The 14001-nt window shown below is 42.5% G+C and overlaps 2 protein-coding genes and 1 long non-coding RNA gene across 3 annotated transcripts; all 3 read left to right on the top strand.

Moving 5' to 3' along the window:
• Nucleotides 1–130: 130 nt before the first annotated feature.
• LOC116219335 (nuclear pore complex protein DDB_G0274915-like) lies at nt 131–1897 on the top strand (the record flags this gene model as incomplete). The annotated part of the gene is made up of 2 exons (XM_042707233.1): nt 131–799; nt 922–1897. Coding segments are annotated over 2 exons (1327 nt in total), but the record flags the coding sequence as incomplete, so codon positions are not given.
• Nucleotides 1898–3995: 2098 nt separating this feature from the next.
• LOC122132556 lies at nt 3996–8691 on the top strand. The gene is made up of 3 exons (XR_006152223.1): nt 3996–4747; nt 7060–7120; nt 8381–8691. It is a non-coding gene; the product is annotated as an uncharacterized LOC122132556 (long non-coding RNA).
• Nucleotides 8692–8866: 175 nt separating this feature from the next.
• On the top strand, nt 8867–13165 carry LOC122132555 (B-cell receptor CD22-like). The gene is made up of 8 exons (XM_042707234.1): nt 8867–9025; nt 9216–9560; nt 9634–9888; nt 10980–11246; nt 11397–11484; nt 11666–11714; nt 12164–12327; nt 12692–13165. The coding sequence occupies exons 1-8, from the start codon at nt 8938–8940 to the stop codon at nt 12744–12746; spliced, it is 1311 nt and encodes a 436-aa protein (XP_042563168.1). The 5' UTR covers nt 8867–8937; the 3' UTR covers nt 12747–13165.
• The last annotated feature ends 836 nt before the right edge of the window (nt 13166–14001 follow it).

The following is a 14001-nucleotide window of genomic DNA, read 5'->3' as shown; positions in this document are numbered from 1 at the left end:
TCTCTGACATCGTGAACGCAGCTGCGCCCAGCAGTGTGCCCACGAAGGCTCTGGAACACTCATATCAGTTGAGGTCTTCAGAGGAGCACGAGTCTAAACATGCATTTTCTGACTATTTCACCTCCAACAGTAGCAACAAAAGAAATAGTAGGGGAAGTCCTCCAGCTGCAAGGAAGAGATCTGCAATTAATTGGGACTCCAGAGATGGGAACAGTCACTCAAAAGACAAGGACAGGCACTCCAGAGACAAACTCAGAGACTCAGAGGAAGAGAAGAACAGGGGTTGGAGAGGCAAGAGAGACGACTCTAGACGCAGCCACTCGGATGAAAGGAGAAACAGAAGGGACCCGGGAGAAAGAGACAAGGGCCGGGACTCAAGGGACCACAGACAATATTCCCCACGCCCAAAGAGAAGATACTCAAGAGAGCGTAGCAGCAGCAGGAGCAGGAGCAGGAGGAGCAGGAGCAGGTCATCGACCTCCGAGAACGAGAGGAAGATGGAGAAAGAGCAACACCTCTCGACGGTCCAGACCCTCCTCCAGACAGTGGGGCTGGACTTAGGGATTGAGGAGCTGGACCGACTGAGGAATAGGACCCAAGAGAAGCTCTATGGGACGAAGACTCCAAGAGGCGGGGGGGAAGGCAGGCAGCAACGACGACGGCACAGGGACTCTTCATGGTCAGACAGCACAGATGATCAATCCTCAGATTCTCACCACAGGCGACGTAGCTCTAAAGAGACCAAAGGTTACCGTGACACCGAGCACCCACTGAGGGTTTCCGAAACAGACCCGCCTGAGTCAGTTCAATCAGTACCGTGTTCTACTGGAAGCTACCCTGTCGGCCCTGCTCCCCAGAATATGCCCGTGTCCACATTCTCACAGCCTCCACCAACAAACTATTCTAGCTATACAGCCTATGATGGCCAGGACCACAGTGCCTCTGTCCAGAGCTGGACTGCTGTTGGGTGGAGTGGAGTGCCGCCTCCTGGCCCTCCCTGTTCGTATGGCCCACCTCTTGGCAACATATTACTAGGGACCCCTCAGTTCACCCCTCCGCCTTTGATGGTCACAGGCTCCCACAATGCACCATACTGGCTTCCACCACCCCAGTATCCTCCGCACTTGGGACCTCCTCCACCACTACTACCAGCATCACAACCTCCACCTCATCAGCCTCCACCCCCACAACCTCCACGTCATCTGCCTCCACCACTCCTACCCCCTCCTCATCTGCCTCCACCGCCCCACCTCCAGCCACCCCCGTGTCCACCACTCCTACCTCCACCTCATCTACCTCTACGACCACCACCACTCCTACCCCCATCTCATCTGCTTCCACCAACACCACCACAACCCCCTCCTCATCTGCCTCCACCGCCCCACTTCCAGCCACCCCCGCATCCATCATTCCTAAACCCTCCCTTTCCACATTCACCTTACCCGCTTCTCCCATCGTTCCCACCCCAACGGGTGACGTCAGAGACGTACCTCGGGGTGTCACAGATGCAGGTGTCATCAAAGAACAAGAAAGAACGTTTCCTCAAGGTCCTAAAGGTAGCACCTTTGTCATCAAATAGTGAAACGTCAACAGAGAGCGGGATGACCATGACACCACCAGCAGAACAACCAGAGGTCATGAGTTTCCATAGCAATCAACAGTTTGTTAGTAATCTCCTTCATGTTATTCCTCTTTCCAAGAGGCAACTAAAGAAAGAACAAGGGACTAAGATGGCTAATATGAAGGCTAGTGTGGCGAAGCAGATGCTTAGAATGGAAAAACAAAAGCTCCGGGACGATGCTGCTGCTGCTGCCGCTGCTGCTATTGCGGCTGCGGGTGCTGTTGATGCTGCTAAAAGGGCTGCTGCTGTGGCGGGTGGCGATGCGTAAACAGGAAAGACGAAAGCTGGGTGGACTGCGGATGGTACCACTGTTGAGTACTACTTACCAGGAAACGCACAATAAGCACCGGGAAGCTGAGCTAGCCGTAGCAACAACTCAGACATGAGTGGATGAACCCAGAGAGAACAGTGGAGGGTAATGGGGGGGGCCCCAGAGCATGCACTTTGATGGACTGAACCACAAACTGTAAGGACTTCTACTGATGTGACCGGACATGCTTGAGGGAACTCCCATTCTTTTTTGTCCTCTCCCTGTCATCTGATTTGTATTATTTTGTCCTCTTTCCTGCCATGACTTTAGTTCCTACCTGATCTCCCTCAGCACTATAAAGGGAATCTCCACACTGCAAAGCATACTTTACTTCAGAAGATGTGTGTGTTCCCATTTTGAATTAAACTGTTGGTCAAGGCCTCAGTAGTTCCCTGGCTTTCTTGTAGGACCAAGTGTGTGAATTTCTTCTCAAAGTCGGAATCTACATCCCAATTCTGAGAATGTCCGTAGGTGACTGTCTTCGATTTTTTTTTTTGTCTTTTTTTTAATCAAAAATACATATTTTCACCTTTTTTTTAGGATGAACAAAGTTAAGTTTATAAACCACCTGCCATTTGGTGTGTGCATTATTGTCATTTTAGGACACTGTGAAGCTTTTATTTTTAAACAAAAGTGTGATTAGCTCTATCAGTGTATTTCACAGTAACATCACTTTCATATTACAAGTCACCATGCTGACCAAAAATCAAGATTAAAACGTGCAGTATGTCATTTAATATTAAGAGAATATTTCCATTTTGGATTTAACCCAAACAGTCAAAATATTTGTCCACACAAGAAAAATATACGCTGCTTTCCAATATTCCACTCTCTAAATCAGTGCTGCCACCCAGTGGGCATTTTTGTTCATTACAGCAGTTATTCAGAACTTACCCTCTGTTGGGGCATGTTTTTCAAAACTGCGACTGTCTAATGTGGTGTATAGTACTTTGTTACGGTACATAAGTAACTTTTTTGGCAAATGTGTACTTATAATATATTGTACTTATAATATTAAATATAAGTATAAATATTAGCAACTTTCACCATCTAGTACGTTTATAAATATTTAATGGCACATGTTACCGTAGGCATTGACGTTGAAGGTTGCAGGTGAAATCACTGACTAATGTTAATTTGCAAATGTAAACACCCATAATTTCGGGTTTCCTCGCGCTCCTCTCAAGAAGGAGACCGTAAGCCTACAGCAGTCTTCTCACCAGAAGAGACGCAGAAGCACACGGTAGCTCTGACACTGCCCCAATGGGAGGCGATGCGGAGCACCCGTAGTCAAATTTGGAGGACATGTCTTCCTATGGCACTGCTTTTTTAGTCCCAATTTCATTGCTCAAACAAAACTGACAAGAGTTGAGTCACTTGTGCTGAACTTAGTAATTGATGGACAGTCCTAATTACAGTGACAGTTTCAGAAAAAAAGTTTGCTTAGGGCAGGCCTACATTAAATGCCACTTAAATGCTTTTGATACTTAAGTACTGTTCAAATGAAATACTTTAATGCTTTTAGTCAAGTTGTATTCTAATGGGTAACGTGTAGTTGTCTGTATTTTCTTACATAGGTATCTATGTATGCGTTTACTCATGGTTTTTAGATACTTCATACACCACTGTTAATACCACATTACCGCACAGATGATCTGTGAGTTTGAAAGTGCTGTCCTATTTATCAACAACATAGAGAGAATGATGTGAAAGAAACTACACATACAAGGAGCCGGCCGAACAAGGGTGGTTGCCGCAGACGTATGGTCCGAGCCTTTTCCTTAAGATGTCCTTTAGGCCTTTGGGAGAAGATGACGGCAAACAGCCTGCAACCGGGTTTACAGGATGGGTGCCACAGGATGACCCATGTGAACAGCACCGGGTCAAAGAGGCAGGTCAGAATATGCATACATGCAACAAACAAACAAAAAACTCTACTGTCGGCAAATGGGTGAACAGTCGGTCTGGGTGTGGGTCTGAGTGAGAGAGAAGGAAGAGCCTAGGTCAGTGGACATCGACTGTGTTCACGGTCAGCGGAGAGGAGACGTAACCGACAGGGATGGAACAGCCATCTTCTGTTAGGTAGGACTGTATGAAATATAACATTTAGTTATTTAGCTGGTGCTTGGTAATGATGAAACATAGTTATCCACACACACTGGCTCAAGGGGCACTGCTTGTCACTGTCGACATCCTGCCATCCTGCCAACTAATACACATGTGAAAACTATTAAGGTAGTGTTTGAAGTGCAATAATTTTTATAGCTGGAACAAAAGTACTCCTTGTGTTTCTGAGCTAATTGTGGAAAATATGAACTACTTATAGATATTATTGACCATCACTGTTTTGGTAGAGAAGCAAAAGAAGAATCAATTGAAGACTCACATGCTTTTAGTTATTAACTTTTGTGTGGTAATGCAAAAAGAAAAAAAGTGTACCAACTGTACTCGGTCTACACTGCAAGTTTTTGCATGAACAATTTTTGTGTTGTTCATCTTCCGTAACTAACAGACAGATACAGCTACCACAGACCTGAGAGTGTGAAGGATGTTCACAGTTTAATAACTGCTGAGAGCAACGCAACACATTCGTCGCCTCTACCTCTTTGATGTCAGTTTAGTGCGTCTCAAGCTTAACGTGAGCAACAGCATCTTCCACTATCACAGCTCTCGACAGGAAGACGAGAAAGGAACATGGGGGTGAAAGATGATCACTATTTCCTCCATCTATATACTTCACCCAGCCAGTACACTGACAGGAGTAGGCTTACAGCATGTGCTCAAAACCCCTCTCTGTTGAGAACTGGATATAACCTGTGAGTATCCTGTGATTTGCGTCATTATGGAAATTGACTTCACGCTTTGTATATTTATTTATTTACTTAATCAAACATCCACATTTTGGAATTTATCCGGGCAAGATCCTGACCCAGCAGTTTTTACAAGATGAAGTAACAGAGGCAGCTCTGTAAGTTAAAATGTTAAATTGAAGGTTTTCATGGTTTGATTGTGATACTATTTTATGGTCCTGTAATTACACAGTTAGTGATTCCACTGCATGTTTTTATGCCTAATGAATATCACTGTAAGGGCAATGTCTCAGTTGAAATGGTTAACTGTCGAGTACTTGAATTCCAAGGCGGGACTGTAATTACACAGTTAGTGATTCCATCCCATGTTTTTAAGCAGGACTCTGTTTCTCTGTCAGAATGTATAAACTGAGTTATGTATAGACTGAGTAATATATAGAGTAATGCTTACCAGCACTTTAAAGTCCTTTTGGATGTAACAAATGATGCTATGTAATGAGACAGGTGATGGATGATGAGATTATTTAGCCATGTTTGCTTCATTTCTCTGTTTTTCCATTCGTGCACCACGCTTGCAACCTCATCTGTTCATAAATCATTTGTGAGCTGATGATTGCTCAGATGCAAGCAACTTGCAAGTCAAATTAAACTGGATGGGTTTTAGATTTTTAAACATTGTCTTTGCATGCAACCTATGCTGGCAAGCGCTGTAATATCCGTCATAACATATCCCCTGCCGCTGTGGGTTACAGTACAAAGCTCTTGGGATGGGCGATGTCCATATTTCAGTTCTCATTTTCATGCAAATCTTTGATCTCTGCTGGGCCATAACTAGTTTATTAAACAGAAAGTTTAAGTTTGGGGAAAGTCCCCTGTCTACTGTGCTTCACCCTACATGGGTGGGGGGTTTTGAGAGTGCATCCTGGTAACCAAATATATGGCTTACCAATGATGATTCATTAGTGATAATACCTGTTTTCCAAACATATTTTTACCCGTATGACAAAAGGCTGTGCAAGCTTATAGGCATACAATCATTTTATCATCGCACATTACTGTCAAGTCTGAAGTGGTCAGTGCAGACTCTAACCTTCTTGGGATATGCGGTGTAACACCAGTTATCTGAAGTGCTGAAGTTACTTGTTCTGGAGTTAAATAAATCAACTCTTTGATGTTAACACTGAAAGAAACTCTTATTATACTTGCATTGATTTAAGCCTATTAATTGGACTTACCACTATAAACGTATCTCTGTGTATATGCAGTCCTGTACTGTGTATGTGATTTCTGACATTTAAGGCCTACTGTTTGCAACATCCTGTGCTCTCGCTGATTCTGTCTTTGTCATGATAAATGAGGCATCGGCATCGCATCAAAAACATTCAGTCAGGACTGCATCATAGTGCGCAAGAAACATGGACACAATTTGTGAGGTCTTGAAGAAGTACCCCAAGATAATATATCACAGTAACATAAAAATTAACCACCTTTTCTCATATATTTCAAACTATAATTGCTACCATCTATGTAGTTTGATGCAGGTTTAAAATGTTGAGCATAATAATAACATATAGGAATCTGTTCTACCAGGTCATAGCCAGATAGATTACAGCCAGGTCATAGTGAGATCAGACCCAGACCATAGTGAGATCAGACCCAGGTCAAAGCCAGGTCAGAGTCAGGTCAGGTCATAGGTTGCTGCCTCCTCTGTCTAACAAGTTACTAAGCCAGCCGAAGCTAATCAAGGAAAGAAATTATAGTGATCAAATGTTCGCATTTCAAAGGAGTGAAGATAAATGAAATAAATGCTAATTTAAAAATGTTACATGTTTAATGCTTACATGTACTGAATTAAGGAACCAACTCTTGCGATATGAATGATTGTGACACTTTGCTGAAGTGATACATCTTGTTTTTGCTGTCAGACAAGGGTCAACGTCTTGTCTCAGAATAATGTCCCGTGCCTGCTTATGAAACATGTTTTGAGGAACTATATGAACTATATACACTGACTGCGCCCAGCTCATCTTTGGAGTTTGTTCATGATATTTGGTTGTGACACTCTCCCTCTTTTGCAAAAGACAAAGCGCTGACATTCTGATTGCTGGTCTCTGTCTCATTAATATTAATGTCTTTATAATAATTTATCTAACAAAAATGTTTATATTTTTTTTTATATTTAGCGGTCATGAATGCTACAGCTTCCTCATCAGTCTTCCACTTTGATATCTGAGAATGAATGGCACAGAATTCAATGAAAATAATCAACTCAAGCTATTACTGAATGGTTGTTGTCCTGTCTGGTCTTATGATTGCAGGCCGAACAAGTCATGGTTTTTAAAGGCATGAACGTATTTTTGGCCCAATTTCTCCTAACAGGTATGGTGCAGAGTAACACACAGTCATGTACCAACTAATGTATGTATGTAACATGTACGTGATGTGTAACATGTACAGTAAGCACTGACATGGTATATTTAAGCAATAAGGTACGAGAGGCAGTACTGTATCGTCAATAATGTACTGTTCAAGGGTGTTGTTAGGCCCGACGCTATGCAACAGACAAACAGCATTGGGAACATCACGTTTGTTAGCCTGTACTCTCCTGAGCAAGCTAAAGTGGTAATAGCTAGCGAACTGTTTACGGTCACAACCCACAGAAAGTTCAAAATGCCCGGGATATGTTGTGCTGATGGATGCGACAACAGTCGCCAGAGAAAACCTAGATATACAATTGATACAATCGTGAATAATTGCTGTGTCTTATTAGAGCTAAACTCCCCTGAGCGAGAGTAGAGAGTAGAGATCAAGAGTAGAGTAGAGATGCCTTTCAATATGCAGTTGCAGGATGGGTGAACGACACCAAGATATGGCATTTGGAGACAAAAACAATATGTATGAGATCACAGGACATGTATCCTGGATCTTATCAAAGCTAACCGTTCTTGAGCAATCAAGAGTGCCAATATGGGCTAACAAGTTGTAGCCAAATCCCAAAGGGCTAAACAGCTCGCTAGTTATTAGCACTCTAGCTCGCTCAGGGGAGTTTAGCTCTAATAAGACACAGCAATTATTCACGATTGTATCAATTGTATATCTAGGTTTTCTCTGGCGACTGTTGTCGCATCCATCAGCACAACATATCCCGGGCACTTTAAACGTGTGACCGTAAACAGCTCGCTAGCTATTACCACTTTAGCTTGCTCAGGAGAACGTGATGTTCCCAATGCTGTTTGTCTGTTGCATAGCAACAGCCACACATTCGGGGACTATTTTCTCTAGAGTCTAGGCTACTGAAATGCGATACACAACGTTTGGTGGCTATTACAACTATTCCGTGCTGAAAGGCAGCTTACTATTTAGTTACTATTTATAATGTTGCTGGCAACCGTATTATAAAAGCAATAAGGTACTCGAGGCAGTACTTCGCGTCGGGCCTAACAACACCCTTGAACAGTACATTATTGACGATACAGTACTGCCTCTCGTACCTTATTGCTTAATTAATGGCTGTTAGATGTTGCCTCATGTTGAATTAACAAAACAGACTGTGTCTGGGAACTGTTTTCACAAATTCATTATTTGTGAGCGGTATTTTTTTCATCTCCACAGTATTTTGTCTGTACGACTGTGTTTCAGCTGTGCAGTGTCAATGGAGTGTGACGTACTCCTCTATGAGGGCATGTGGCCTTAAAGGGGCATCAGTGGTCCTGCCCTGCACATATGACTACCCTTGGGAAAGTGGTGGAGACACATATCAGGGAGGAGAGTGGCATAAAGAGCAGAGTGGGATAGTCAGAGAACACAGAAACTCTAATTATCCTGACTGCAGTCTGAAAATAGACAAGCTTTCAGAAGATCACTTTGGTGTTTATCACTTTCGGTTTTACACAGCTCTTCATGTGAGTTGGATAACAAACAAGACTGGACAAGTTGCACTTTCAATCACAGGTAATGAACAACTAAGTACAATTCAAGTAAAACTGAGTAAAAGTTTTTCTTTTCTTTTTAAAAGAAGGTAAAATCTTAATGACCTCTAACCTCTCTTCTCAGACCTGCAGGTGAAGGAGGGTGCTGTTGTAGGGAAACAGACTCAGACTGAACTGACGTGCAGCACCTCCTGCAGCTTGAGCTCTAACACTCAGTATGTCTGGTACAAGAATGAACAGCCTCTACAAGACAAAACCACAGCCTACATGTTACTGGACTCAACCAGACCTTCAGAAGAGGGAAACTACTCCTGTGCCGTGAGAGGTTACGAGGCTCGCCGTTCCCCTGTTGTGTGTGAGGAACAATACATACACTTTACAACTCTAATTCAGCTCGAAAACACAGTACTCAAAACCTGTGGCTCTGAACCACAATATTGCCATAAATCAGTAGATCATTTAACTCATTACAAGAGGCATATTGCTGGCCAACCCCACAGAGGCCTTTTTACACTCATGAATTACTATTTTGAACGTTGTTATAGGTGCTCCAAGAAAACAGTGTTGGGGTGTGACCTACTCATCTGACAGCATCTGTGCATTAATGGGGTCATCAGTGGATATTTCCTGCACTTACAAATATCCCAGAGATCACCGCATCAGCACAACCTTATGGTCTAACAAGCGGAAATCAAGCCGTCTCCCAGTAGATCTAAGTTTTGATGAAGACTATCAAAACCACACAGAGTATGTTGGGAATAAAGAGAATAGTTGTACCCTGAGACTGAAAGACATGAGAGAGAGTCAATCTGGAGAATATGCCTTCAGGTTTACAACACAACAGGGTGACACTTACTCTGGATCACCCAGAGTCAACATCTCTGTTACAGGTAAGCCTCTTTGTAAGCCCTCTTTGAAAACACAAGCATTTGCTGTGTCATCACATTTGTACATGTCTACCAGCTCTGCAGGTGGTAGTGACCCCAGCTGTAATCACAGAGGGAGAGAGAGTGATACTGACCTGCAGCACCTCCTGCACTCTGAGTGACAAGCCCACATTCATCTGGTACAAGAACTCTGTGATCTACAAACACGCAAACACATCTGGCAAGAACCTATACTTCAACCCAGTCCGAGGCCATGACTCAAGCAATTACTCCTGCGCTGTTAAAGGACACAAGAGTCTCTCCTCCACTGCTGTGTTTCTCAACGTCAGGTGTAAGTTAACCTGTTATTATTGACTAATTATACTAATTATAATTATACAAATTATCCACTAAACTTTCATATATGTGACGTACTGATGTGATTAGCTAGTGCCATATAGTTACAACTAGACATAGGCTACCACATTGCGGGGTGCATAATATGACTGCCCCGTGAAGTGAGAGAATGAGCAAGAATTAAGTGAAATAACAAGATGTTTTGCGTACCAAGAGAAGAGTGTTATCATGAATGAATTTGTTTTTGGAAAGAATAAAGAAGTTTGTTGTGTATTTTGTTTTGATAAACGACTGTGAACCGACAGGGTGTGAAGTAGAGCGGACTAGTGTAATGTCGTGATAAGGAAATGTCTTATGGGGAATGTGTTTATGTATTGGCATATGTAGGTTAGTGTTGGGGAGTGAAGTTACAGTCCAGGGCAATGTGTTTGTAGTAGCAGAGGCGGTTATGTCGCTAACACTATATGACCACCTGTGCATGCACAGGACATAAATAACAAAATTGCCGCAAGCATCAATCATCGGGCTCCAACAAGAACGATGTACAAACTGCCCCAAGTAGCGAAAGACTTTGTACATTTTGTAAAGGTTCTGTAAATATTTAGTCCAAATGAATTGTGAAGATAGACAAACCATGTCAGAGGAACAAAGGAAAACATGGTGTTTCCTTATGTAGTGACATCATATGGATGATTTCTTTGAAATTGGGTAAATTACTTCTATATGCCATTATTAATGAGCTTAGTAAATTCCAAAATTAAATTAAGCGTAATAAACGTAATTTCACAAGCGTTCAAAGAATGTGGTAGGGATGCAGGGGGTCACATTTTGTGAACTCTGAATCTTTACATCACAAGATATTGGCTAGTGTCGTCCAAAGATCTGTGGGCAAAAAATCTAATAAAAAAAAAAAAAAATGATAAGCACCTTGATAAGTAAATTGGTAAGGTCATAGTAAGAAGACAGCACATTTCACTTCAGGACAGAGCAGCCACTTCTTACACATTAAGGAAATATTCCATAACTTCATATGCCTGCCTGCAATGATTTTTTTTAAGTTAAAACACTGTACCCATATTTCAACAGATTTACCAAAGAGTGTGTCAGCGTCATTGAGTCCTTTTGGTGAAATAGTGGAGGGCAGTTCTGTGACTCTGACCTGCAGCAGTGATGCCAACCCACCAGTGCACAACTACACCTGGCATTTCAGTACTACAACACTATCTATGGTCAAAGGCACAGGGGAGAGTCTCAGCTTCAACGTGACCCCTGTTTACAGTGGACTTTACCACTGTGAGGCAAGGAATGAAATAGGCTCCCAGAACTCCAATCAAGTTTCAGTTTTTTTTGAAGGTCAGTATGGTGTGATCAGCTCTGCGATTCATACATTTAGTTTGTGTTTTTTTGTATAGTGATCCTGCAGTATAATTGCTTTCTTTATTATGTTGTGATCATTGTTTTGTTTTGTAATAATTTTTATTTACATCCTCAACGATGTCAAAGTGGAACACGCGGTTGCCTTGACTGTGAAAGCTGGAATAATCCTCTTCATGATTCTTGCCATGTTGGCTCTCGGGATTGTGTGTGCAAGGTGATCGATTGAGATTCAAATTATGTTTGGGACATACATTATCTGGGGCATGTAATATTGAAATCCTTTTTCCCGGGGTACAGTGTATACAGTACAAGTTAAGCTTTGTCTGTATCCTTAACTTTAACCACAAAATGCACGAGTTTCATTACCACTGACTGTGTACTTACCATTAAAACAGGACGTGGAAAGCTAAATCAACTGCAGGTGCACAGGTGGATAACACACAGGTGAGCAAACTGGCTTTCCGAGCTTTTGATGTAATTTTGTGTCCCAAAGCTATACCTCCTTTGATGGGGTGCCTACCCAGTGCTTTCCAAATCCAAACGACCCAGGTAACCCTGGAGACCAGACAGGACACACTTCCTGTTACACTCACAAGAGCCTTACCAGCACAGTTATATATGAAAGGACACCCAATCCCTCCTTCCTCTAACAAAACAGCTACAACGTATCCCATTTATCCAAAATACCTCATAAGGCAAACCTAACAAACATTTTGTAAGGCCTTAGTCACAGATAAAAACAGAAAGTAAAAGTCCCTATTAGAAGTGCTGGCACTAATGCAAACCTTGCTAGAAACCCAACTGAATTCACTTGCTGTTGCACAGAAGGTGGTTGTGGTTGGCAAAGCCTATTTTAACTCCCTTGTGATTTATTTATTCCCTCTCTTGATCAGAGTGACCTCAGCGCTGTGTACAGCAGCATCTCAGCGAGGCCTACGACCTCTGGCCTTACACAGAGAGCAGAGTCTCATGATCAGGGTGACGTCCAGTACGCCAGCGTTCATTTCCGTTGCGCTTACCGACAGGAAGGCCAGAAGCCTGAAGCGTCTGCCACAGGGTAAGCAATAGGCATTCTTTGCCGTTAAACTGCCAATCTCAGCGCGTGGGCGTGGGCCAGTTTCACATATCCACATTCTGTGCAAGGTATGCAGTAATGCAGCAGGTTGGAAAGCTGGTACAGCCTGTGTGAACAAAGCAATGATGCACTTCAAAGGTATTTACAAGGTGGTCCTGCACCTTCACCTTAAGCCACGAGTAAACGTTTTCGTTTGTAGACTTAAAAGTACACTTAAAAGGCTCAACACAGCCAAATCGGCCATTTTGTTGTGGCATTACTTGTACGGTATCTGCTGTAACAGTAAATGTGCTGCTTGTATTGTTTGAGATGTACTGGTAAGGACTGTGTTGTTGACACTCTCTAGGCCTGAAGAGGACTGCATCGTGTACAGTAACGTGAGAAACCTTTCACAGCTCTGAGAAACAGGAGACCGTGCACCGTCCTCCTCGACTGACCATGAGGAAGAACACATGTGCAATCCCTGCTGCGGTACTGCTTTTTGCTGTTGAATAAGTCATAGTGTCATCATACTGTTTTAATTGGAATAGTTGATAGCAGGTTAAATATGCATGTGACTCTACTCAGTACAGTTCATTAGCACATTAGCTCAGGTTTTCCATCCATACATAAAATGAAATTAGACAAGATGCCAAATATACCTAATCTTGGTTATAATTTTCATTTATTTGAAGTATATGTTGCATCATTTTTTTTATATTTATATCCCAAATATATGTTTATGCACCATATTAATATAATTCCCATGTTTAATTTATATTGTAAAATATAACTATCAAAGTTGTTGGTTTTGTACTTTGTTAATTACGTCACTTTGGATATAAGTGTCTGCTAGTCCTCTGCATTTAATAAAAGTTCCCATTGTGTGCTTTCAAAACACTGGGATATTTGCCAACCCCCCCTTGTATTTTTAAAGTAACACTATGCAACAATTTGACACTTTTTGAGGTATGGTTTTATAGGCCACGAGTTTTGGTACCATCTTCAAATTATTTTTGATAGCATATGGTCATGTGCAGGACAGATAAACAGCTGTATCTTATCCACTAGCCATCCAGAATATGCCCTATGTAGTTCTGTGCACTGGGCTGGAACACCCTCCAAAAATGGAAGAAAAGCTTTCACGTTAGTGTGTTGGCAAGTTTCTATTAGCGTCAGCTGGGCTGTTTGCAAGGTTTTTGCATGCTGTTTAGGTAGTTGGCTTACTAGTTTTGGAAGAACTCCATATTGCTGCTTTAAGCAATGCAACTCACTTCCTTTCAGTGGCACAGAAATGACAAAGTCATTGTTAGCGATCGGTCACCTGAACAACAAGTTGGTTGAGGGTTTTATGACTCAAACGTGCAATTCACCCATTCTGTGCTACACACTGTGCCACTGTGCCACACTGTCCCCGTTCTACTCTCCCCGTGAATTCACTTCTTTTATTCTAGCTGGAGTTTACATCCCACCGCAAGCTGACGTGCGAGAGGCTCAACGTCAACTCGCTGATCAGATATTAGTAGTGGAGAGTAGGAGAGATAATACATATTCTCCTGTTATTGTCATTGGAGATTTTAATAAGGGCAACCTCACTCACGAACTCCCGAAATACAAACAGTTAGTCAAATGCCCGACCAGGGAGGAGAATACTTTGGACCACTGCTACAGCACCAT

The sequence above is a fragment of the Clupea harengus genome, unplaced genomic scaffold (assembly GCF_900700415.2).
Source record: "Clupea harengus unplaced genomic scaffold, Ch_v2.0.2, whole genome shotgun sequence".
Classification (NCBI taxonomy): Eukaryota; Metazoa; Chordata; class Actinopteri; order Clupeiformes; family Clupeidae; genus Clupea; species Clupea harengus.
The sequence above is the reverse complement of the archived record's forward strand: the minus strand, read 5'-3'. Positions and strand labels throughout refer to the sequence as shown.